The following is a 24,950-nucleotide window of genomic DNA, read 5'->3' as shown; positions in this document are numbered from 1 at the left end:
AGGAGTCAGATGTGAAGGTGCATTAACTCACAGTGCAATAATCACCTGGATTGCTGGCCTTGTGACTTATTTCAGACCTTGGCAATTAAAATTAGTCAACAATTGTATTAAAAGTACTCTTAATTCCAATATTAAATACTGTATTGAAAAACGTTTCTATTTCATGACATGATGATGGGGTTATCTGGCCACATCTCACATAAATGTGTGTAATTGTTGTGCGGACATGAAAAAAAATCTGCTTTTTCCAAATTTCTTGCCAAGTGTGCAAGGGCACTGACCATTTTCCTGTGCACTGCAATGATGTAGCCTGTGCAGGGGCTGTCACACAGCGAGGGCACGTGGCCATTGAGGGTCCAGCTGCGCTCTGTCCCGCATGGCACCACAGTGTTTGGCATCCCGTTGGGAATGAGGCTTGGCTTGGGGATGTCCCCGTTCATCAGGATGGTGGGGGCTCCGTTGGCTGATGGCCCAGTGGAGGTCTCTGCAGGCAGACAAATCAATTATCAATTATCACAGCAGCCACAGCTGAGCAGGGTTTTCATCCCTTCCGTTCCGTGTGGACGCCGAGCACAACCCGCACGTTCCTGTCTGTAATCCTCACTTAATGAGAAACTTTGGTGCTGAGCTTCTCCACAGAGTGCAGCTCAGAGGAGAGGAAAAGCAGAGTTTGGTCTCACCTGTCTGCACAGGGCTGGATGCTGAGGTGGGGGAGCCTGGGATGGGGATCTCAAACGCACACAGGAAGCCGCTGACGGACAGACGGACCTTCTGGTTGTCCTGGGGGAAGTTCTTCAGGAGAGAGGGAAAGCTGCTCAGGCACTTGGACACCTTCATCTGGGACCAGAATGTGTTCTGTTCTTCTGCAAGCTGCGTTTATCAGCTCCTCCCTCCCTCCTTACACCTTTCCAGGAGAATAAGGGAGCCCAAGCCCTCTGCAGGAGCTATCAGTGCTCTCTAATCACCCCACAGCACCTCCTTTCAAGCACTTTTAATCTACAGCAAAAAAATCCCCCTGGAAATAACCACACACACTGTAAGCCAGTCATTACTTATGGTCCTGATGTCTTGACAGTGTTCAGATTCATCACAGCACCTTAACTTGAGATTTATCACCTCAAGATGATTTTTTTCCCCCTAAAAGTATCATTAGCAATCAATTTAATCTATTTACAGCAAGCTAAATTACTGTTTAAGAATGAAATAAAAGTTCATCTAGAGACATAACTAAGCTGATTTTTTACCATACTTTTAGTTAAATTATTTCACAGCTCTTGTAAGTAAAGTTTAAATGTTAAAAATAACAAAGAAGGAAAAAAACCAAAACACCCAAAGCGAGTTGCAGCAATAATTAACCTTTTCTTCTTTTTACCTTTATATTGGAGCTGTGCACCTCTGCAAGCAGAATCTGCTCTGGTTTGAGGCCACAGAGTTCACTCAGCTGCTTTTTCAAGCCTGTGTACTTCTCATCCATGTTCAGTCTCAGCCCATATCGAACAGGAGTGGTACCATCTAATTTAATTACTTTAAAGGGGAAAAGAAACACCCTGGTCAGCAGCCCAGGCAGGTTTTAATGACAATAATACATTACAGCTCTCCACTTATTGGAAAATATTTTTTCCCCAACTTGAACAGATGATTTATTTCATTTTCCCAGTCAATTTTTAAGGTCTGCAGGCAATGTCACAATGTCAGAAAGTCTCTTGCTGCATAGGCAGTAAAAAATGGTTTCAAAATTTGTTTCACTGTTTTACCATCTTTCCTTTTGCCCCTTTTCCAGCAATCCACAGCTCCTTCAGAGCACAGTTAATGACCCATACTGTCCAGCCCCTGTTTTTCCTCTGGACAGATTTAGGACAACCTCCACAAGAGAGGGAAGTTCTCAAAATTCCCATTTAAAAAAGATTTTATATTAAATCCTTCAATCAAGACTAAAAATGGGCCATCCTTTTCTGTTTCTAAAGGTTTTATCTTGTTTTAACTGTGTTCCAATGAAAATTCCTGCACTTTTATATTAAAATTACTGTATTATTGTAAATAAGTAATAACACAAACAAAATTTGATGTTTTATAGCTGTTCCACTCATACAGATTTCATCTGAGGAATGGCACATTTACAGCACTCACCTGTTATTTCTAGGTGCATGTAGCTGTCCATTGGCAAAGGCAAGGATAAAAAATTAAAAGGGTCAAACCTAACACTTATATGCCCACAAGTTTTACATTTCACTTGTGACTTCAGCTGCCCATGAAATAAATCTACAACAATGGATCTGTTTCTTCTCAGATGGTTTTCCCACGCCTGAAATGAAGCACAAAAAAATAGAATACCAAGTTAGAAACTGGACACTACTTCATTGGTCTCCAAAGTTTCATTGGCCTATGGGAGTCAAAGAATTTCCACAAAAGTTACTTCCTAATTTCTAATAAATTTAGTTACAGAACAAGTAAAGTTCTCAACACAATAATCAAGGTATGACACAATTTAAAATTTCTGAGGAGATCATCAGGCATCTTGAAATATTTTGATACTCCCTAATTTTGAGTTGTTCAAAATTGTTGTCAAGTATCATCTTCATAATTTTATTACAACAATTAAAATTAATTTTCAGCTCAAAAGTGAAATTATCTCTGTAAATCACAGCTCTGACAAGATCCCAAAGGTGCTAGAGTCCCAAAATGTTGCCATAGGCAGCCTCATGAACAATTTCTCAGCTTAGTACTGTGAGGAAAAGAAGAAACACACAAAAAGCCCCAGAGACTGAAGCCCCACCTCTGCTGCCACCTCCCAGTCCGGCCGCCCATCACTGTCCTTCAGCTCCACATATGGCTTATCATGAACTCTGTTCAAGTCCTCATGGAGCCCATCCAGGAGAAAAGCCAGAAGCTCCTGGGAGTCTTGCTGCTGAAAGCCATTAAATCTTGGAGCATATTTTGCTATTGTCCACTAAAAAAAAAAAAAAAAAAAAAAAGAGCAGAAATTTATTTAATATCATGTAAAAAAATGTAAAAATAAATCAAAATATTGTAGATGAGATATGTGCTGTCAATGAACACAAATTCAATTGCCAAGAGCTGAAGGGAGCCCCTTTGCTTTCAGAAGAAAAGCTCATTTACAGGTAAAAATGTACCTTTTTTTGTACTTAAAAAGGGCTACAAAAGCCACTTGTTATGGCACAACTTGTGTCATACCACTTAACTCCTTTATAACCACAAATTCCACCAGGTCTGATGAACACTGGCTCCTTCCAGGGAAAACTGAGTCCCCAAACTGCTACAATGCAGGTAACACCAGGAAAAAGTGCACTGAATTTCTGCTTTTCCATGCAATCCTTGTTTTCCACCCCAGAATAACTCACCCTCAGCTTTAAGGGGGCTATGTTCTTCTGGGTGCCACTCCACAGCTCCTGCACCAAATCCCCATAGCACTTGGCCATGTGTCCTTTCATTCCTATGGGATTTGTCCTGGAAATCACAAAGGAATTAATACCAGACTCAAATGCAACCACAGCTCAAGAATGGAGATGAAGGAAGCAGAAAAGCTTCAAGCAACAGGAGGTTGTGTTTCCATGCCTCTGAAGCAGTATCTGCTGCAGAGCTGCTAACACTGAATTTAAATCATTCCTTCCCCCTGAATTGCAGCTTGCAGAAGCAGACAGCCCTGAATAAATGTTCCAGCACCAAACTCCACTGCTCTCCCCCAGGATTACCTGTTCAGCTCGTAGAGATGCCTCCCTGAGATGAAGTACCGGGTCAGGGGCTGTGTGTTGCTGACACACTGGATGCTGGAGTTCATGAAACACGTGTTCCCCAGGTTGCTCAGGCCTGTAGCACCCTTCTCAGTAGGAACTGAGCAAAAAGATCATCATTTTAGCAGTTGTGCAGATGAGAAAATTCAGAATGTTGTAGCAGCATCTTCTCACAGTAAGCAGTTTAATGGAACCTGCTCCCAGTTATGACACTACATGGATGCAGCAGATGTTTAAAATATCTGGTCTCTCAACTCTGCCTCACAGAAATTGAGTATTTTGTTGATCTGATCCACCACAGACAGCAGTGCAACCCACACAGAATATTTACAGGTAATTATGGTATTCAAAATTCTGGATTTGTTTGTTAAAACCTTAATTATTCCTTGCTTTAACAAAATCCAAGGGAATAAACAAAAAATCCCACCCTCCCACATCTCCAGCACTTAAGTTCATGCAAAGGCCAAGACTTCACTCAGTGTTAACAGGACTTGGGTTTAAAAGGATTGTTTCAACATGTCAGCTGTTTTTTGGGATTTTTCTTCTCATCATAATCCAGTGACTCTGTGAGAGACTCACCTTTGTGTCTGTCTATTTTGCTGCTGTTTGCTATAAAAGACATCTCTTCTGGCCAGCTCATGTCTTTGTTTCGAACTAGAAAAGGACATGAAAAGGGGCTTTTAAAAATTGTTACTCACTCCAGAGAGCTTACACAGCTGAAGAGGTTTAATTAAAATTTTCTAATATTTGGGATTAGAAATGTGCTTACTTCTAGCTATTATTTTTGCTAGTTTTCATTTCAATGTTTCTAATCATTATTGGAACTCATTCTAACACTGGCATCCCTCCAGCCACACCAGTAACATCTTTAGGAAGCAGCCTTGGGATTGCTTTTGCTCTTGAATAGCAAATTTTTCAGTGCTTATTCTTATTCTCAATAAAGATCCACCAGCTCTGAACAAATCAGTTCATGAGCCACCATTATTATTTTATGTTGTTGCAAAATAACAAAAGATCCAAATGTATTTCAAAACAGGGGCAAAATGCATGTAAACTTTCCTAAATTAGCTTTGTCACCACCTCCCCACAGGTTCCTGCTGCAAACCTCTATTTTTAGAATAGTATATTATCCTTTTTATACCTTCTATTACTAAATGCTGCTCATCTTGGATTTTAAGGTATTCCAGTCTGTGATCTTCATCATCCAGCAAGGTGAGATAGTTCTGCAGGAGGAAAAAAACACATCATAGAATTAGAGTTGTACATGAACTGAGGATCATCTACAGGTCCTGAAAGGATCCTGTATGCTCTGAGGATCCTCTACAGGTCCTGAAAGGATGCTGTACACTCTGAGGATCCTCTACAGGTCCTGAAAGGATGCTGTACACTCTGAGGATCCCCTACATGAACCAAGGATCCCCTACATCACTGAAAAGATCCTCTGCACTCTGAGGATCCTCTGCATGTACTGAAAGGATCCTCTACACTCTGAGGATTCTCTAGAGGTACTGAAAAGATCCTCTACACTCTGAGGATCCCCTACATCTACTGAAAAGATCCTCTACACTCTGAGGATCCTCTGCATGTACTGAAAGGATCCTCTACACTCTGAGGGTCCTCTCACCTCCAATGGGAATTAAATCACAAAACCCTCTGATAAACAAACACCAAGAGCCTTTAACTGTAAAGGATCTTTATGGCCGTTCTCGTTTCCCTGTGCACGTGCAGTTAGTAGATTCTGGAGAGGAATAAGAGCACATAAAACAAAAAACAAAGCACGAGGGCAGGCAGAGGAGCAGGGTTACCTCGCTGTTGTAGAGCCAGAGGCGCATGTCCTCCTCCTTGATGCGCAGCCGCTGTGACAGGTACTCGTGGATCTCCTTGATGGTCTGCATGCGGCTGAAGCAGCCAGTGTAAGCCAGAACCCTCTTCAGAGGGGCATTTGGGGAGGGGACATTGCCTGCATTCACAGTGGGACAGCAGGAAAACATTTCAGAAACAACTGCATTTACCCACAGGTCACATCAACAACTGTACACTGAATGTACTCTCTGCAAAAAGTGTTCTACACTCGTAGTGTTTAGCAGTTAGGTGTAAGAGTAGTTGTTACTGACCCTTTGGGACAACAAATTTGCTGTCACAAAGCAGGTAAAATAGCTCCCTTCTTAGTAAAACCTATTAGAAAGTTGCTTCTCTGAGATTCTCATAGGAAATTTAAAAATTCAATGGTGTTTTACAAGTTTCCACAATTCTTTTTGTCTCTCAAAGACACAGTAGGAGAGGCAAAGGGAATTTTCAAAATAAAGGATTTCAAATTTAATTAGGGTTTCCTTTTTAAGAGAATGCTATAAGTAAAATTTAAGGCACAAAAATCAGTTTGACTATTTTTGGGAGTAGCATGACTTTGCTTCAGCACTTCTGTGCACATGAAATCAGCCTGGCAGCTCAAAACAGAAACACTCTTAAAAACTAAATTTCTTAAAAACTAAATTCCTCAAAACATTCTGTGAAGACACCTGGGATTTCCACCAAAATTTCTCAACAAGTTCACACTTGCAACAACAGATTAATTGGTTGAGATTGTTGCTCTTTCTAATGGGAGCTCATCTTTAAATAAAAGATTTGCACAAGAGATGAGACCAACTTTAAAGAGGGGAATTTCTTTTGAGCTTTTTTAGTTTAAAACTCAGAAGTTCCCCATTCCTTACAAACATGACAAGCATTTTTATCCAGCCCAACTGCATTACTTAAGTAGCCCGAGGAGTGACACAATTCTATTTTCACTGTTAAAAGATTACAATAAAATAAAAAGTACAACATGAAAAGGTGCAGTATTACATTACCACATGCAATTTGACAAGAGAGTAAATGATACCTTATAAATCAGCAAAGCATCAATCTGGCTTCAGTGTACCAAGAAAAGTACACAGTTTTTTAAAAGAAAACAACATTTTCTGAGATTAGGGATCAGAGGATTAGTTGTAAGATTACAGCAAGAAAGCACATTTGAGAACTCCACAAGATTAATAACAGATTGGACAATCAAATTAGTGCAGTGCAAAGTAATTCCAAATCAAGATCAAATTTGGCACATGAGAAGATTCTGTTCATTGGAATTTGGGCATTTTAGGATGTCCAAACAAAGCAGTTTCCATTGGATTAGGTCAGGCAGGAAAGCTGAGTTTGGGCAGAGCAGTTTGTGCAGCACAGCTCGATGGCACAGGCAGGGCTGAGATCCTCCCAAAGCAATGAAAAACTGAGCATCTGCACCAGGTTCTACCCACATCCTGACTCTGGCAAGGCTGAAGGATTTGCTGAGTTTTCAGCAGTCAGGTGAGCCCATTTTTGGACATGTAACTGTGGATGCCCAAATGTGAGTGCAGGGATTCCTTCCAGCCTCTGTGCGAGGCAAACTGGGGACTGGAGACAATTCCTGCAACACCTCAGCTGAAATGTGAAGCCACAACCTAAGATTACCCTTGTACAATCTTTTGGTGAGCATTACCAGCACAATTATGACAAATAGATTTTAGCTGGGTGTTTAGGCTTTGTATTTAATTGTCTTTTTGAACTACACCAAACAATAGCCTTCATATTCCATTCATTTCATCGCTCTCTAAAGAGCATTAAATAATTTTGGGCATCAAAGCCTAGCTGCCCAAGTAACTCAGAAGCATTTGGCTGAGCATTAATTGAATTTATTGTGCCATTGCAATATCAGAGAGGCACAGAGGCACCTATTCCATGGCTACAGCAATCACTCCCAAAATGGGAACGCCCAGCTCTGGCTCTCCTGATCAGTTCAGCTTCTGCAGTGCTCATTTCTCACCTTCAACTCATCCATAAACATGGCAATCAACAGATTTCCCTGCAAATACTCCCTGGAACCTTTTCCCTTGAGAAGAGGGCAGGGGAAAGCCCTGCAAGTGCTTCCGGGAGCCTTTTCCCTCGAGGAGAGGGCAGGGAAAGCCCCGGAGCCTTTTCCCTCGAGGAGAGGGCAGGGAAAGCCCCAGAGCCTTTTCCCCCAAGGAGAGGGCAGGGAAAGCCCTGGAGCCTTTTCCCTCGAGGAGAGGGCAGGGAAAGCCCTGGAGCCTTTTCCCTCGAGGAGAGGGCAGGGAAAGCCCTGGAGCCTTTTCCCTCGAGGAGAGGGCAGGGAAAGCCCTGGAGCCTTTTCCCTCGAGGAGAGGGCAGGGAAAGCCCTGGAGCCTTTTCCCTCGAGGAGAGGGCAGGGAAAGCCCTGGAGCCTTTTCCCCCAAGGAGAGGGCAGGGAAAGCCCTGGAGCCTTTTCCCTCGAGGAGAGGGCAGGGAAAGCCCTGGAGCCTTTTCCCTCGAGGAGAGGGCAGGGAAAGCCCTGGAGCCTTTTCCCTCGAGGAGAGGGCAGGGAAAGCCCCGGAGCCTTTTCCCTCGAGGAGAGGGCAGGGAAAGCCCTGGAGCCTTTTCCCTCGAGGCAGGGCAGCCCTGGAAGCTCCCGAGCGCCGATGGTGCCGCAGGGCGATCGAGCCGGAGCACAAGCACAGCACAGGAAGCTCCCCCAGCCTGAGCTGGCCTAGAAACTGCACAGGGGATGGTGGTTCTTGCTGCATTCTTAAGTTACCTCTGGGCAAATGCTGAGGGAACATTCTGAGGCTCATCATACCCATATTGACCCAGACGTTGGACTGCTGGGTGCGCGTGGCCGGCTGCTGCCGCAGGAACAGCAGGTACCGAGGGAACAGCTCCAGCTCGGGCACGTTGGTCTTGCTGTTCTTGATCACCTGCAGAACATGTGAGGAACATTGCAGACACTCACCTTGCAAGTGTGGAGGGAATAGCAATAGGAACAGCAGTGATTCATTCATTAAAAAGTGGTTAAATTATTAAAAAGCCAAACTCTTTAATGAGGAGACAAAAAATCCAAACTTCTTGTGGGGTTTTAGGCAAATATCCCCAGGAATGACAATTTCATGATTCCTAAGCACTTTTTGGAGCTTATTAGCTGCAGGTTGTCAAAAGCAAACACCTTATTTAGTGCAGCATCACTCTCTGCACCACACCATGGAAAGAATATTCTTATAACTCGTGGAATATATGTGAATCCACAATGAACCTCATTAATTCCACTCAGTGTATAATACTTGCACATAAAGTTTCACAGCTGTTGAAAGAACTGACAAATGCAGGATAAGACATTTGGTTTGAACTTTGTCAACCACAGGATTGACTTAAAGCCTTCATATTGTACAAACAGGCTGCAACCTCCTTTTGTTACATTTTGCTGTCTTTACAGGAAAAGCTGAAATTACCCCAAAACAGATTTTGCAGCTTTTCAGCCACCATTTCTACAAAGATTTTGCTACTTAGATCTGTCCAAATATACAATCAGAAATGGAAGGAATGTTCCGTCTTTGTGTGACCACGTGAAGCAGAAGAAAGCAGCTCAAGCTGTGAGAAGGAAGGTACCACACTCAAGTGCCACAGTATTCAACTTCAGCTACAACAAAAACAATGGTGATGACATTTTCTGAGGGGAAAAAAAGCACATTGCTTTGTGTATAAAGTGATGTGGCCTTTTCTGGATCATGAAAGGTGTTTGTTTCCATGGAGAATGTGTGGGAGGAGGTAAGAAGCCAGTGATTTTTCCCTCTAAAATAATTGTCGGCACTAGAGCCAACAGACCAAATTGTCAAAAATATAGAGATAATCCTCTCCCATCTGTGACACTGAATGTTTGTGACATCAACCACCAAAAACCTATTGCTACCAGCACAAAAAACCCTTCATACCAATTTTTTAACTGCATCTCCTACAAGGGACTACCTGACACAGAACAAAACAACCAGTCTGTGGAATAAATACGCTCAAGAGAAATTGAAGAAAAAGTTTCCAACATTTCCAAGAGAGCAGACTCCTGCAGCTCCAGCTCCCAGGTGTTCTTGAGCAGCCATTCAGGCAGAGGAGAGTCCTGGCCTCACCTATTGCCAGCTGCTTTTGAGCTCTTCCCCAAACCCTGCACATTGTGTTTGTGATGCTGAACCTGAAGCAGCAATTGTTGCTTTCCCCCCACTTGATGAAATTGTCAGAGAGAAGGAACAGGTTTTCAGAGCTGCAGGTGTCCCACTTTCCATTTTATAGCTTTTTAACTCTATCTCAGCCTTAAAGATGGGAGTTTTGATGCCAAGCCTTTTAACCTGAGCTCAGGTTTAGTTTTGTGTGCTTTAGCAAGCCCTGCTGCCAGAGCCCTGGGATTGGGATTGTGCTGCAAGCTAAAACTCCTCCTAAACAGCACAACTTTCCACCCAGGGCCAGCCTGGAGGCTGCTTTTCCCCACTTTGCTCTGCCAGACACAGGATGAAGTGGGAGATGATTGTAGGAGGTTACCTCTGGACAAATCAAATTAAAAAGTGTCAAAAATCACAACTCACCGGCCTGGGCAAGGACAGGTTTGCTCCATACCAGTGGTAAAGTGCTCTCCACACTGGCTCTGGCACCATGACATAGTCCTTCCCTTCCACCAGCTGTGGGGATCTCTTCAGCCTTCCACCCTCCATGGTTAATGATGCAGCCTTTAAAAAGAAAGGGTTTTTGTCATATCTCAAGGGAAGAAATGAGTACATGGCCACAGTGATTTTAGTTCATGAACACTGAACACTCTTTAATTATTAAAAGGCTTCTAAGTAACAATTAGCAGCTGCTTTTCACACAGAGATGGTGGTTAAATGTAACAGTAATTAACATTCAAGTCTCATTGTTTACTGGTTCTCTAAAAGCTTGTGCAGTATAAAATTCATGTCTTTTGCTCTTGTGTCACCTACTCCAACAATTCTGGACAGAGAAGTCCCAGCTCTGCTCAGCACTGATGCTGCTGCTGTGTTTCATGTTCTGTTTGCACCCATACTGCACAAACTGTCAGCTTTGTTTTACTGTCTTGTTATACAGCAGCAGCAAATTCATATTCAGATGGAAATGCTGAAGTGTTTGATTATCCAAGTATTTTACATTTAAAGCTGCAAGCTGCCTATTCATAAATACCTTCCCAATTGTAAGAATGTTTTGAATGTTTCTTTTCTCACAAAACACAAGAGTAGCTGTAGAAGCAGAACACAAGTTTTCCCCTCTTAGAATAAGAGTAAGAAACCTCAATTTTGCTGTGGGACAGAGCAGCATTGATCCAGAATTAAGCTGAAAAAACCCAACATAAAAAAGCAGTGATAAAAGATAGCTAAAATGTGCTTTTCCTCTATTGCCATGCCTTGGGTGCCTTTACCTTGACTGGCTCCTGGGTCACCAGGGGCTGGTTATCAATAGCTCCTGGTTTCTGGGGGTTCAGCTGGAGCAGAGCATTCCCATTGGAGCCCAGGAAACACTGGTTGTTATTGTCTGAAGTGTTGTGCTGCCTAGCAAAGCTCACCTCAGAGCCTGGGCTGCCAGGGTACAGAGTATCTGAGCACAAAGCAGGAGAAGAAACAGAAATAATTAGAAATAATTCACTTGTGATCCCATAAACCACAAAGGAATGAGTTACACTCTTGTATCCTTGTTTTAAAAAATACCAAGTTTGCTGCCCTTCCTCTTGCAGTGAAACATGCAACTCTTCCACCTCCAGAGGGATAAATCTGCTATCTCTCAGAAAGGGATTTATGATTTTATATTATATTTTACATCATGATTACATAAACACAGCTCTTTGCATGAGCAAATGTGGTGAGAATTTTGTTATCTGGATGTTTGGATATCGAACTCCTAAAAAACTCACAAACAGAACTGAAGATAAATCCAATAATGCCTTGGTTTGTTTTTCCTTGAAAAGGCAAATGATTCTTATAGAAGCTGCTTTGGTCATGCAGAACTAAATGGAAATTTCAATAAAAATAAAAATAAAAAGAAAGATCCTTTTGTCTCTGTACCCTTTGTTTCCCCCAACCCCTATACCCAAAAAACATCACAGTAATTTACCTAATTTCAACTGAAGTGACAATTTTAAAATGTCAGATGCAACCTTACAAGAAAAAAATCTCCAATTCTCACAAGAACTCCTTGAAAATCAGGACTAAAATCTCTTCTTTCACAAAGATGGCTCTTAGGATCTGCACAAACTCATTCACATTTAAATCACATGCCCTGTAAAAGTACAACTGTGCTTTTCCTCACGGTTTTTTGCTGTTTCTTCCCTTTTTGCAGAGTATAGGATCAACCAGCTTAAAACAACTTAATGTGAAAGTGGGGGGGAAAATCCACTGAGAAAATAAAGCACGGGACAAAAAAATACCTTGAAAATAATTCTGGAAATGAATCCCAGCATAACAGATTAACTGCTGTTAAACAAGACTTTGTGTTTAGCCACCACAAACTAATAAATCCTTAAAAAATCCTAAAAAAAATCCTTAAAACTCCTAAAAAATGCTAAAAAAATCCTAAATCCCCTGCAATGCAAGCTGTGCTATGTCTCTCCTGGAGGGGTCCATGCAGTGTGCAGTTTTCCCAAAAGCTGTTCTACATTAAACCTCCAAGGAAATAAGATGCTTACTGCTGCTGGTGGACTCTGAGGCTTCTGAGGCAGTGGAAATATTATCTGAAAACTTTTCTTCTGGAGCACTGAAGCCATTAAGACCTCCCATTTTGTCTTCTCCCTGTTCTGGGGTATTGGCTGCAGCAGCTACCAGGGGATTCTTACCTCCACTCAAGACAGATGAAGGCTCTATCACAACTGGGTTTGCATCCTAGAGGTGGGAAAAAGCACAAAAGTTAATTAAGAGCCAAGATCAAAGATGTGTCAGTCAAAGCAGCCACCTAAAATTCACAGTTCTGTGACTGTTTCTGCACATCACAAGATTTGGTGATGGAAAAATGTTTTCTACATGTACAAATAAAAAAAAAATCAGCAGAAAACAACTCCCAAAATTGTTAAAACAATCAAATAAACCATCCTGCACAGAGTCAGAATTCCAAAATTATTTGGAATAATAGATACATAAAAATATACCTGGTTTTAAACAGCTGTAATTACAGACTGTAATTATTTGAATACTTGAAGTTCATGTGGTTACATGAGAACAGCAAGCACAGCAACAAAAACCACTTTTTTTCCCTCAAACCTGCAGCATTTCACAGAAATTCTGGTGGTTATTGAGAAGTGCAGTGAGTAATGGCCTTGTGCCATTATGCAAAGGATTAGGGAGAAAATCCTGAGCACATCTGAGCACTCACACCAGGCTAGGGATCAAATTACCTGGCATTTCTGGCATCTCAACCCTCATTTGGCCAATTCATTGTGCACAAAGTATAATAGTCTTTACAAGGGTAGTTAATGCACACATTGCAGTTTTCTGAGTACTTTCAGCTATTTGTTTTTGTAAAACAAATCAAGTACTTCTACGATTACTTATGAGTGCATAAAAACTCTTTTGAGAGGTTTATTTCACTTGTTTAGCCTGCAAATAATATTTATCTCCAATTACATTTTATTAAATATTCTCTATTTTGTACAATCCAGTGGTGCTTTAGCTTAAATATTTTAATTAAAGGTTATTAAAGAGCACCCTGTATCTAAAAAGTTTTAGTAGGACTCCTTTGATTGGGTATTAGGCTATTTTGTGTCATTGCCTCTTAAGCTAATTATAGCAATTTCCTCCTTTGTCCAGAAAATTCAGAGTGGATTTGTGGCCCAAGCCAAGTCAAACCCAAAGTGGGCAGCTTCATTATCAAACGGATCAGAAAATGTGAAATAAATACTCCTGTGAGCATGGTTTTTATTCAAAAATAATCTTAAGATGCAGGAATGATGAAAGAGATGAGGATTTAATGAAATTACAGTGCAAAGCTCCCCACATAACAATGATTCAGCAGAACAATTATTTTCCACCAAGAGACAGGAGATGCTCAGTTCTGAGCATTATTGCTTCAGCAGACATTTCCTCCACACTGTTTTTTCCATCAACACATTCAGAAAGACAAGAAATCACTTCTTCAGTATAGATTATTATTATTATCATTATTTTTTTTTTTTTTTTTTTTTTTTTTTTTTTTTTTTACTTACATATTTGACATATTCTTTCCACTGGTGCCACCAGGGCATAGCAATGAGAAACCAGTTGTGCCCTGGCTGGAGGCCATACCTGCTCTCCCTTTCCAACCAGCCTCTGCACAGAGAGAATGGGAATTTTTAGCACAAACAGGGAATTTCCAGATCTTTTGAAAATACCCAAAGGTGGATCTGAAAGGCATTTAAGTCTCTGAGCAAAGCACACACCTAATAATCTGTCCCTCCTCCTCTGGGGTGGCAGGTCGCAGGCCCAGAACGATGTGACACACCTGGAAAAAGAAAGAAATTCTTATTAACAGGGAAATAAAAGCAAATAAACAACTCAGATGAGACTTTTTCATCATTTTATAATGGAGCAAGATTTAATTTTACTTAAAATTGAATAAATCACTGATAAAAAAGTCTTTTGAGCTGTGAGCTGCCCACCTTGTTCCCACTGTTAAGAGAAAGGCACCAAGAAGGTGAAATGCCCCAAGACCAATGCTGAGGTGAAGAGAAAAGCAAAAGTTCTCATCATTTCAGGCTGTGCCAGATGCCAGGGCTGCAGTGGATCAGACACACAAATCAGGGTGTCTGGGTGTGCTGGGGACAGGGAATGAGGAACTGGGACAGTGCAAGTGGTTGGAAGAGGATGAACTAAAAGTTAAAAAGGAACTGAAAGGGAAGAAAGTGGGAATGAGTGGTTCTAGATGGGATTGAAAGGGAAACAAGCACTGGAGAGGCTGAGGGAGAACTTCAGAGCAGAGCAACCAACCCAAAGCACAGCCAGAAGCACTCTGCAAGTGCAGGGCATGCTCTGGATGTCTGGGGCTAATTTTCTCTCTCTTTTTAAATTCAGTTTTGAACTGGACTCGAAGGAAAGGCCCCATCTCCTGGGCAGCTGGGAGGGGTTTCATTCCCAGTACAAACCAGTGTCAGATGGCTCCTATTTCACCCCTTCCCAGTAGAGCTGGGCAGGAGGAGAGGAGGGAAGGGCTCCTCAGGAGGCTGCCAGGGAGCAGGGGCAGCTCTCAACCCTCCCAGATGGTTTTGCTGCTCCCCCCATGATTTACAGCCTTCTCCTCATGTCTCTTTTGAGGCTATCAATTTGTAACTCAGCTGGAGATTTCTAATCACTGCTAAGATGTCTTATTTAAATTTATATTACAGTGAGAGAGACCATTTCACATTCTGAATGAAACAAAGGCCATTAGCCAGGGGGTAGCAACAGATTTTCCAGCACACACAACACAGCTGGGCCTGGTGTTTCTTTTTAAATTTGTGTAGCTAAAATGAGATTCCTCAGATAAACCAAGCCCTCTGCAAACAACACCACTTGTTGACAAGCTTTCCACTCAGAATATTTGGCTTTTCTGTCTGCAGATGAGGCACATGACACCTCAAATAAATGCCCAGATAAATCAATGGCAGGCTCTGCCCTGCGCTTTACGGGATAAAGTTATCAAAAAAAAAATTGAAATTAAAATCTAAAATGAAAACACAGCAGCTATGCCAAGAGGAAAAAAAACATTGTAAATGAGACTTCCAATGAGCAATGTACAACATTGGTGATGTGTAATCAGCATTAGGACAGATTTATTATATCTTCATTCATTCTTTGTCAAGATTGCAGGGATATTTGTTAGTTCATCAATATTTAGTTATGAAGGGATGTTTGATGCCAGACAGGCCAAAAATAAAGACAGCCCTTCTGGAGAAGGTTGCAACTTCAGCAAACTTGATGTAATTAGAGATAAAATGAATTTGAAGAAATTTCTGGTGTTATTCTTTCCAGCTGTGGTGTAGCTGGTGGCCTCAGGATACCCTCACTCAGTCACCCTGAAGCTCTTGGGAAAGTGTCATTCAAAATGCAATTTATAAATTAGTCACAGGCCAATTAGGATTATTATTATTACTATAATTCAAACTCCAAGTATCAACCTCAGAGGAAAACAGGTAAGGAACAAACTGCAGTGGATGAAAATGCTCTTTAGGGTTATTTTCTGCACAAAGTGAGCCAGCTAAAATATGGCTTTCAAGGATTTAGAGAAATCCAATTCAAGCTCAATTAAAACCCAATTCAGCACACACTTAATCCTCAGCTTCTGCAAGTGAGCAGTGATAGGATATCCCAGCTTTCCAGGCCTGCTTCATTAAGGAAGCAATGAGAGGCACCTTAGAGGGCCTTAACAGAAAATGGAAAGGGAAACTGGTTGTAAAATGAAAAATGAAACTATTAGAGATTTTTCTCTCATTCCCTGGGTTACTTTCTTGGCAAAGGTTTGCCACAAAAATCATTTCAAACACAGCCTTTGTCTAATGGAAAACATAATTGCTGATGCACTCGAAATTTCATTTTCTGAGCAGTGCACCAGGTTCTGTAGAACAGATGAGGCTTTGGGCATTCCATGCACTGCAAGAACAACAACCAAAGAGAGAATCAGAGAGAGAATCATCTGCCAAGGCAGCCCAGAGCTGCAGAGCCACATCCCCTCCTGTGCACACAAATGCTGATGCTGCACTTCGTGGCCATGCAGAAAGCTCAGCAGTTAATTACTGTAAATTACAACCTTAGATTTCCCCTAAACACACCTGAAAAAGCAGATTTAAAAATTCATTGGCAAGAGCACTCTTCACACTCCATATCTGGTAGTCCTCCAGAGTGAGGTGTCCAAGCTGGAAGGGAGGAGAAAGAAAGGGAAGGGAAAACCATCAAAACATGAACCTGGTTCTGGTAAAATATTCATTACCTGTCTCATTCAGGGCAGGACAAAACCAGGGAATGATAAAAATTGGCTGTACCACTATTTAAATAAAATTTGATCCAGTAAAAGAAAACAATTCCAGTTCTAGCATAACACAGGCTGCCTAGAGAGCTGAGCAGCTCAGAGTGCAGATTTGTGTTGTTAGGTGAGCAGTGCCCTGTGTGGAACCTCTCCTCACTCCTCACTCCCACCCAGTGCCCATCCCTGCACCCCTCACACACCCACAGCCTCCTCTGAGGGGAGGAAAAACCAGTTTGGGTCACCCAGCCCCTGTGATCTCACCAACAACACAAATGCCTGTAATTCCTCATCCCCTGCAGTCCCAGAGGTGCAGCACTGCCCATGTCAGAGGGGTCTCTGGCTCACTGAAGGGATCAGGCTGAGTTTTTATCTGGCACTAGAATTCAGAGCCAATTTTACAGCACTGCCAGGTACTCTGCCTCTCCTTCCAGACCATCTTCTCCAGAGTTAACCCAGGTCAAAGCTAACACACGAAAAGAGGTTAAATAATTTATGTAATTACTGCACCATCAGCTCTTTCCAGCACTACACTGATGATGCCACTAAAAAAATCCCCTGAGGACTGAAGTCTTCTTTTTTAACCCTTTGTGGATTCAGGACTGCTGTACACTTGCTCATAAACTGCTTTCTTTCAAGAAGCCAAACAATAAAAACCTCAAAGGATGAAACTGAGAGAAGCCACAATTTCCACTGCTTTGGCAATTAAAGAATTACAATAAAGTATTTGCCCACCACTTTGTTGGAGTACAAGCAGGCAAGACAACTATTCACACACATAATTAAGCATTTCTAGACATTCTTTATAGTTTTTAATAAATTATTTATCATTTCCAGACACTCTTCCCAATTAGTGAAGCAAAGGATGAAATAATGGAAGCAACTTCAACAATTTTTTTTGTGGATATCTTCAAATCTCCTATTTCCAGAGAGCAAGGAGGAGAATTACAGATAATTACAGATTTACACCCAGCTACATTTAAAGCACAATATAAACCACCAGGACTTTCTGCTGTGTCATGACAGATGCTTCCATAGGAGGATAATGTGTCTTGACACAGCATAAAATATAAGAGAAACTTCTGCACTCTCCCTCAAGATCAATTTTAACAGGAAACAAAGAACAGTTTCCCCAGAACAGAAGTCAAGCATCAGATTTAAAACTGGTGTTAGTTATGCACAGCAAAGCCTTGCAAACAGTGCAGGCTTCCAATTAATTTCACCTGATTATGCATTTTGGGCTTAGCCTCATATATTAAAATGGCTTATAAAAGTCAAATACATCCTTTCTTTCACAGAACAACCTGGTAAATTTTAATGGAAAACTGACATTTCTTGAAAAAGATTCTTTTATTGACAGATCTCTGCTCTAAAGAAAGCACTTCCTTATAAATAAACTGAAGATGCTGGGGTATAAAAATGACAAGGGAAGAACAGCAAATTCCTACCTTTGTGTTATCATGCACATGTAAAATATCTTCCACAATTTCAGACAAACCCATGTCCAACTCCTTCAACAAAAGGATTAGAAATCAGAGTTAAAGTCTCCCAGCAGGATGTGCTCAGAATAAAAATAAAACTGTAAGAGATGCTGGAAACTCTCAGTAATTCAAACCAAGGGCTCCCAGATAAAAAAATCTGTGCTTTTGTACCTTTCTTTATATAAAAGAACACACATTAAAGACAGACCACTGAGCTTTGGGCAGCTCAGAACACACATTTAACCAAACCTTGGGATTTGGAGAGGTCAGAACTCACATTTAACCCAACCTTGGGATTTGAGCAGGTCAGAACACACATTTAACCCAGCCTTGGGATTTGGAGAGGTCAGAACTCACATTTAACCCAACCTTGGGATTTGGGCAGCTCAGAACACACATTCTAACCAAACCTTGGGATTTGGGCAGGTCAGAACACACATTTAACCCAGCCTTGGGATTTGGGCAGGTCAGAACACACATTCTAACCCAACCCTGTCCTTGGGACAGGTGACATCTCTGTAAGGCAAGGGACAGCCACGTGTCCCCCTCCCCAGCTGAGGGGAGCCTGTACCTCAGTGACCCCCACCCAAACAAGATGCACATTCATCCTTTGGCAGGATGGCTCAGGAAACAGAAGGAAACCAACCCCAGCACCACTCACAGGTATTTTGTCTGTCCTGTTGTCTTTCCAGACCTCTAAAAGTGCCACCACCATGTCCTTGAGCTCGGTGCGGGACAAGACCCCATCTCGGTCCACGTCAAACACCTTGAAGCAAACTGAGGAAAAGGGAAGGACTTTGCTGTCAGAACCATTCCACAACTCTTGTTTCTTTATTCCTTGCAGCCCCTGAGGCTGCAGAGCAGCTGATACAGCTCTGAAGGGGGGATGCACGTGTGGAGGTGAGGAAATGGAGCAGCTGTTTCACAAACTCAAACCCACACCCCTGCAATGCTCTGCTCGCTGTGTTGGCTGATGGGACCTAGCAGGGAACACGTGTGCATCCAGAAATTTCCAGGGAATTGCAGCTTGGAAGTTGCAACAATGTGGTTTTGGAGAAATAGGGAACAAAAAGTGTTTCAAAACACAGGAACCTTGCAGGGAGCCAGCTGGGACTGGGCAGTGAAAAGCCACAACATGCTATTTACCACAAGACAATCAAATAGGACATTTGTTTTCTATTATAGATAATGAGTAGTTAAGTGTTTGCACTTTCTATATTGAGATACACACTTCTGCCTCAAAATGCAGAACACTGAAAAAATAACTTCTGAAATGTAGTTTTCCCCAGTTAGATAATTTACATGGAACCACTGTAAAATACATTGGAATTAGGTTTAATCATCCTTTATAAAAGGAGACCTTGATATTTAAAATTACTCTATTTTTTTAACTTTTAAAGTCACTTTTCACAGACTTGTTCAGTGGGAAAAGAATCTCAAAAGGTGAAAACAACTAAACCTCATTGTTCAAACTGAAAAACTGCTCCCAAATTAACAGTTAAATTTTGCATACTTACACTTCTGTCTCTCTGCCAAGGGTCCCCTGCAACATGCTGAGAGCCCACAGGAAATTTCTTTAAAATCTATGTGATTGTCTCGGTTTTCATCAAAAGCATTAAACAAACCTGCAAACCACAAAAGCATCTCCTGTTACAGCACCTGAGAGAGGCACCCTGCACCTCCACCAGGGGCTCATGGCCAAGGAGAGGTACAAACACTTGTCATTTACTCTCATTAAGTGTAATAAAGGTAATTAAGCACTACTAAGGCCATTTAAAGGTGAATTAGATGTCTCAGGGATGGCTGATCCAGTCAGGGGTGGGGAGGGAATCAAGAATTCTGAGCAGCTGCCTGCTCCTCACACCCTCCTTGTGATGAGTGATGGAGAGAACCTGTATGGGCAGCCCTTCCCACGTGCCTGGCAGAGATTCCCGTGGAAATCACTGAACAGAAATCCCTGTGGAAATCACTGAACAGAAATCCCTGTGGAAATCACTGAACTGCACTGCAAATTTGGCCCTAAGTTAAGAGCTGTAGCCACCAGCTTTCAAAGCATTTAAGAGTTCAAATCATTCAGCATTATTTATCCCATAACTTATATTTTTTTTAGCAACAATGACTCTACAGAAGGGAAAGAATGAGCAGAAACCATTCAAGTTTCCCCACAGCAGTTGTGGAAGTTTAAATCACTAAGTAGATAAAAAACACTCAGAAAAAAAAGGATGTGGGGATACATCAATATAGAACTGGACATAAATTCTGATTTTTTACCATTGCAGATGACTTTCCCCTTTGTTACTCACTGCTGCCACTTACCAGTAAAGCCAACCTTTTGGTAATAATAAAATTTTCACTCCAGGACTGCAGAGCAGAACTGGAGTGCAAGTGGAAAGTCCCTGGATGTCCCCATGTCATACAGCAAATGGCAATGAGACAGCTCCAGTTATTACCAGAGTGGCTTCCACTGGACAGACCAGTTTGGTTCTCAGTAGAAATAACAACCTGCAAATCTCCTGAGTCTCCTGAATGAAATCTTCCTTAATTTACTTTTCAGGGAGGAGTGTTTCATTGGCTGCATGATACAGTAGCTGATTTGCACACTTGAGGTGTCATTTAATAGCTGAAACTCCCGTTTGTCAGTTTAAAATGCTCAGTTTTCTCTCATTCAGGCCCAGCAGTTTATTTGGTCTTTACAGAATCTTAAGAAATAATTTTAAGCAAATACAGGGCAACTTCTACCTAAAATCTGCCATATTTCCTGCCAACTGATAACAACCCCAGATTCAGCATCCCAGATTTCCCAGCAGAGATTCTCCCTCTTTTCCCATTTTCCAGTGAAGTGATTCTGTCCTGGAACCGAAAGGGCATTTCAGAACAGACACCCCCAAAGCCACCCCAGCTGTGAGGCAGCAGAGGCTGCTCCCTGCTCTCCCCCATACCTTCACTCAGGGATTGATGGATTGGGGGGGACACCAGGGGGGCAAAAGTCTCCAAATCGAAGCGCCCGGTCCGGGACTGAGCCTTCAGCAGCCAGTAGCGCTTCTCCAGGTCGATGATGTCGGATTCCTCCACTGCAGAACCAAATAAACAGAAATAAATAAATCAAAGAAATAGAAAGAAATTAATAAATTACCTTCCTTGGCCACAGAACCTTCTCACCCATCCGCCACCGAGGAGTTCACCATCAATAACATCATCACAAGTGTGCAGAAACCCAGAAATTTTTCCCACTTTTCACCTATTTCTCTTTGGTGATTTGAACAGGCAGCTTATGTGCAGTGGCTTCCTTTCCCAGGATATTCAATATTAAAATCCTCAAAAAAGATGCGAAGTAGCATTAAAAAAAAAAAAAAACCAACCCAGATCTTTTATGGAAAATAATTATGCAGTACTTGGCTACCCTTAAAAAAATCCTATTTGAAATTTTTAACTTTTTTATACGGTAATAAGGCAAAATTTTAATGTGGCATTTAAATGTTGTATCTCAGCATTATTTATTTCCAAATATAAAATAGTTTGCTTCACTTTATTATTTATACTATAGAATTATTTATAATTATTTAATATACAGTAAACACTGGGGAATGGCCACACAAATCTACAATGCAGAGGAACTTAAAAGGCAATTTAAAAAGGGAAAAAACCCCAAACCCAAGAAATAAAACAAGGTGCAAGGATGGATAAAAATAGCCAGAGGAAGAATTTGTGTCTTCCTTCAAAACATTCTATACAAATGCTCTCTTTATGTTTTATCCTTGAAATTAAATATATATATAGGTATAAAACAAGATTAAATTTCTGTCCAACAATACTTTTAACCTTTTTACATATGCAAGTGTGTCACAACAGTGCTTTAGGTCAGTGCCAATTAATTGGTTCTCAAATAGATCTGTAATGACAAAGCTGTCTATATTAAGAAGCACTACGTGTGATCTCATTCCCAGATGGTTCTGAGCCCTTAAATCCATGCCAGTTTTCTAATAGGTTTAACTTGAGCTATTTGGCCTGGTTTAGTCCACAGAAACAATAATAATCCTGTAAGGCTTAAGAACTGAAAGGCTCCACCTAAAAAGTTGTGTCAAATTGAAATTTTATTGATTTCTTTGCCCGTTTCTGTCATTAGTGGCAGTAATTTACTTAAAATAGTAACTTAGGTAACCTGCAATGAGTATGAAGGGGTTGGAAGTGCCCAGCAGGAGCATCATGTGAGGCACCAAAACTTACACAAGCCTCACCCTCAGCAGCACAAAGAGTGGAGAAATCTGAATAAAATATCTGGAGTTGGAGGAGTGGAAGGGTTTGCATTTCCCTGTCAGGTGTTTTTGGACATCAGTGCCAAATGTCCCTTTCCTGAGTGCCTTCAGAGCAGGGGCAGAGGTGACAACCCCAGCCCTGCCTCCCCAGTTCCTCAGGGCACCACTGCCAGCTCCTGGGCAGGCACACAGGGAGAGAGGAGAAAAACTCATTTCCAGGATCCAGGAGAAAAACTCATTTCCTTTCTCCTCTCCCTCCTTCCCAGAGGGACCAACCCCTGATCTGTTACCATCCCCTGGCTCCTGGCTGGGCTGCAATCACAGAGTTATTTGGGTTGGAAGGGACCTTTAAAGGTCACCCCCAGCTCCTCCAGGGACACCTTCCACTGGATCAGGCTGCTCCATCCAACCTGGCCTGGGGTTTCCTGGATGGGGAATCCACCACCTCATCACAAAACTTCCTCCCTCACATCTACTCTGAGTTCAAACCCATTTCCCCATGTCCTATCACCTACTGAAAGTCTGGTCTCAGGACATGAGGAAGCAGAAATCCAGATTGATGAAGGAATATTATTCTACTAAAATCAAGAAAGAGGAACAGAGGAATTATTTCTTTTAATATCAGAGATGTGAGGAGAATCCCAGGGCTCTTCCCCTCCCCAAACAATGGGAGAGGGGAGCTGGTGCTGCCATTTACAGGAATTCCACTTCCACGTTACTGCTCTTATTAGCAAACACAAAAGATTATTTATGTTCTCTTGTGCATGACCATGTAAATCACTTTGCTTCCTTTTAATCCACCTCTCTAAGTAGGAAGAATAACAAATGTGTGAGCTGCACTTCATTCTTCAAGTGATGCAACACTGAGAATATTCAAAAGCCAGCAGGAAGCTCCAATTGTCCTCACTGAAGAGTAAATCTGCAGAAACCTCTCTCTGGCAGGTGCAATATTTATCTTTAGTAATTAAGAACTGCAAGAATGTTGTATTTTGCCAGAGAACCTCTTTCAAATACCTCCGGTAGAAGTTGGTTGTATTCTGATTTTTTTTGCTTGTACTTCATAGATGTTTGTACAGTGGTAACTCCATTGTTTTGTTATTTCAGCTCAGAAAAGAAAGGTTATCAGAAAGCATCTTGTCTGTGTTTGTGTTCACATAAACTGACATCATTGTCACTTGAAGAGAGAGAATTTTCAAATAATCACCTTTAAAAGAACAGCTGATAAGTGTTAGCACAAGTGTTATATTTTTATTCCAGCCCAACTGCACTGACTTTCTGCACAAGCACTTTAGAAAGTAAAACCTTGCAGTAAATAACATTCTTAGCACTGATTAGCCTTTCACAAATCAGGTTAACCATGAGTAAAAATGGGACGAAAGACAATTTCTCATTCAGAGCTATAACAAACTGCACCCAGTGCAGCATTCAGTGCTAAAGGGAGCAGCAATTCTTGGATTGCAGCACAGGGAGGTCCAACTGCAGCTGAGCAGCAGCTGTTGCATAATTTGATTTCTCCAGACTAACTTTTCACATAATCTTGTAAATCAGTCTCAGGATATGCAGTGCACCATCTATTCCTCCATGAGGGCAAACTAAAAGAAATCTCTGGCACTTTATCATTATACAAATAATCATATTTGTTACTGAAGTTCAGTGAAGCATGGGACAGGCACACCACACTCAATACCCAAACACAGCAGTGTGCATGACAAAACACCACATTCCACTGAGGGTTGGTACAGATAAAAGATTTTATCTTTCCAAAATAAATACTTCTTTTCCCTAATGTCTGTTCATATCACATCAAACTGTAAACTGGCCTTTCATTCAGATTATTTTAAAAGATGTATTTTATATACACAATATAGGCCAAAACCTCAGGACACACAGGCTTTCTAGGCCAAGTAATTATTCATTTTGGTAATTAAATATATGAAATGATTATTTGAGGTCACATGGACATGATACACCTGAGAAATTTAAGCAGTTTACTACCACATGCTGATTTATGTCTCCATCATCACTTGCCCATTAGAAATATGAAAAGCTTTCAGAACTCCAAAACTGTGAATACTTTTTTTGTTCAATTCTCTAAGAATTAGACCAATATAATCAGAGGGATAATAAGTAAACAACTGAAGCACAGTCCTCTTCTTGTAAAGGAAGAACAAATTAACATTTTCAATCAAAATATCATCTAAAACTGTAAAACTACTAAAAATGAGTTGATTTAGAACGTTGATCAACAGGCAGGTGCATGGCAGTGATAAACACTAAACCCCCATGTTACATTTTAATGCCATTCCCACAAAATGCCCCTCTAAAATATTCCACAGATACCAAGCCATGAATAATCTCCTACCTTAGAAAACAAATTTAAAAGCATATTTTCATTCCAGCCACTGGTTATTACAATTCTTTATAGCACCACAATTCCCCAGGTATTGCAGCACATGAGAGAAGTTCAAGATTTACCCACCTATGGGTACAATCCTGTCTGGCTCACAGCAGCAGAGACATACCATATTCCCAACATTTTACCAGGCCTTGGGTTGCTCCCTGCTCACCAGGACGTGCTCCAAAGTGACACCAAACACTGCAAACTCTCCTTTGTGCCTTCCAAATTAACCCCCAGAACACTCTGGGACTGAGAGCTGCTTTGCAAGACATAAAATAGCCTGGAACTA

The 24,950-nt window shown here is 41.5% G+C and overlaps 1 protein-coding gene across 4 annotated transcripts in view; it reads right to left on the bottom strand.

The window, feature by feature from the left end:
* Positions 1-24,950, bottom strand: part of USP32 (ubiquitin specific peptidase 32) — a 63,384-nt gene that overhangs the window by 7,632 nt on the left and 30,802 nt on the right. For 2 of the 4 annotated variants that reach the window (XM_063174133.1, XM_063174136.1), the window contains exons 6-26: positions 20,950-21,081; positions 19,528-19,635; positions 18,672-18,787; positions 17,978-18,040; positions 16,339-16,422; positions 13,975-14,036; positions 13,762-13,864; positions 12,253-12,445; positions 10,993-11,168; positions 10,151-10,291; positions 8,344-8,503; positions 5,555-5,709; positions 4,891-4,972; positions 4,329-4,403; positions 3,711-3,849; positions 3,360-3,465; positions 2,774-2,947; positions 2,128-2,302; positions 1,373-1,524; positions 681-792; positions 282-484 (exon numbers count right to left, since the gene is read on the bottom strand). In XM_063174133.1, the coding sequence (XP_063030203.1) occupies positions 282-484; positions 681-792; positions 1,373-1,524; positions 2,128-2,302; positions 2,774-2,947; positions 3,360-3,465; positions 3,711-3,849; positions 4,329-4,403; positions 4,891-4,972; positions 5,555-5,709; positions 8,344-8,503; positions 10,151-10,291; positions 10,993-11,168; positions 12,253-12,445; positions 13,762-13,864; positions 13,975-14,036; positions 16,339-16,422; positions 17,978-18,040; positions 18,672-18,787; positions 19,528-19,635; positions 20,950-21,081 (2,711 nt within the window). The remainder of the gene's footprint in view (positions 1-281; positions 485-680; positions 793-1,372; positions 1,525-2,127; positions 2,303-2,773; positions 2,948-3,359; positions 3,466-3,710; positions 3,850-4,328; positions 4,404-4,890; positions 4,973-5,554; positions 5,710-8,343; positions 8,504-10,150; positions 10,292-10,992; positions 11,169-12,252; positions 12,446-13,761; positions 13,865-13,974; positions 14,037-16,338; positions 16,423-17,977; positions 18,041-18,671; positions 18,788-19,527; positions 19,636-20,949; positions 21,082-24,950) is intronic. The other 2 variants (XM_063174135.1, XM_063174137.1) reach the window with 2 other exon arrangements.

Source organism: Melospiza melodia, chromosome 21 (genome assembly GCF_035770615.1).
Source record: "Melospiza melodia melodia isolate bMelMel2 chromosome 21, bMelMel2.pri, whole genome shotgun sequence".
NCBI lineage: Eukaryota > Metazoa > Chordata > Aves > Passeriformes > Passerellidae > Melospiza > Melospiza melodia.
The sequence above is the reverse complement of the archived record's forward strand: the minus strand, read 5'-3'. Positions and strand labels throughout refer to the sequence as shown.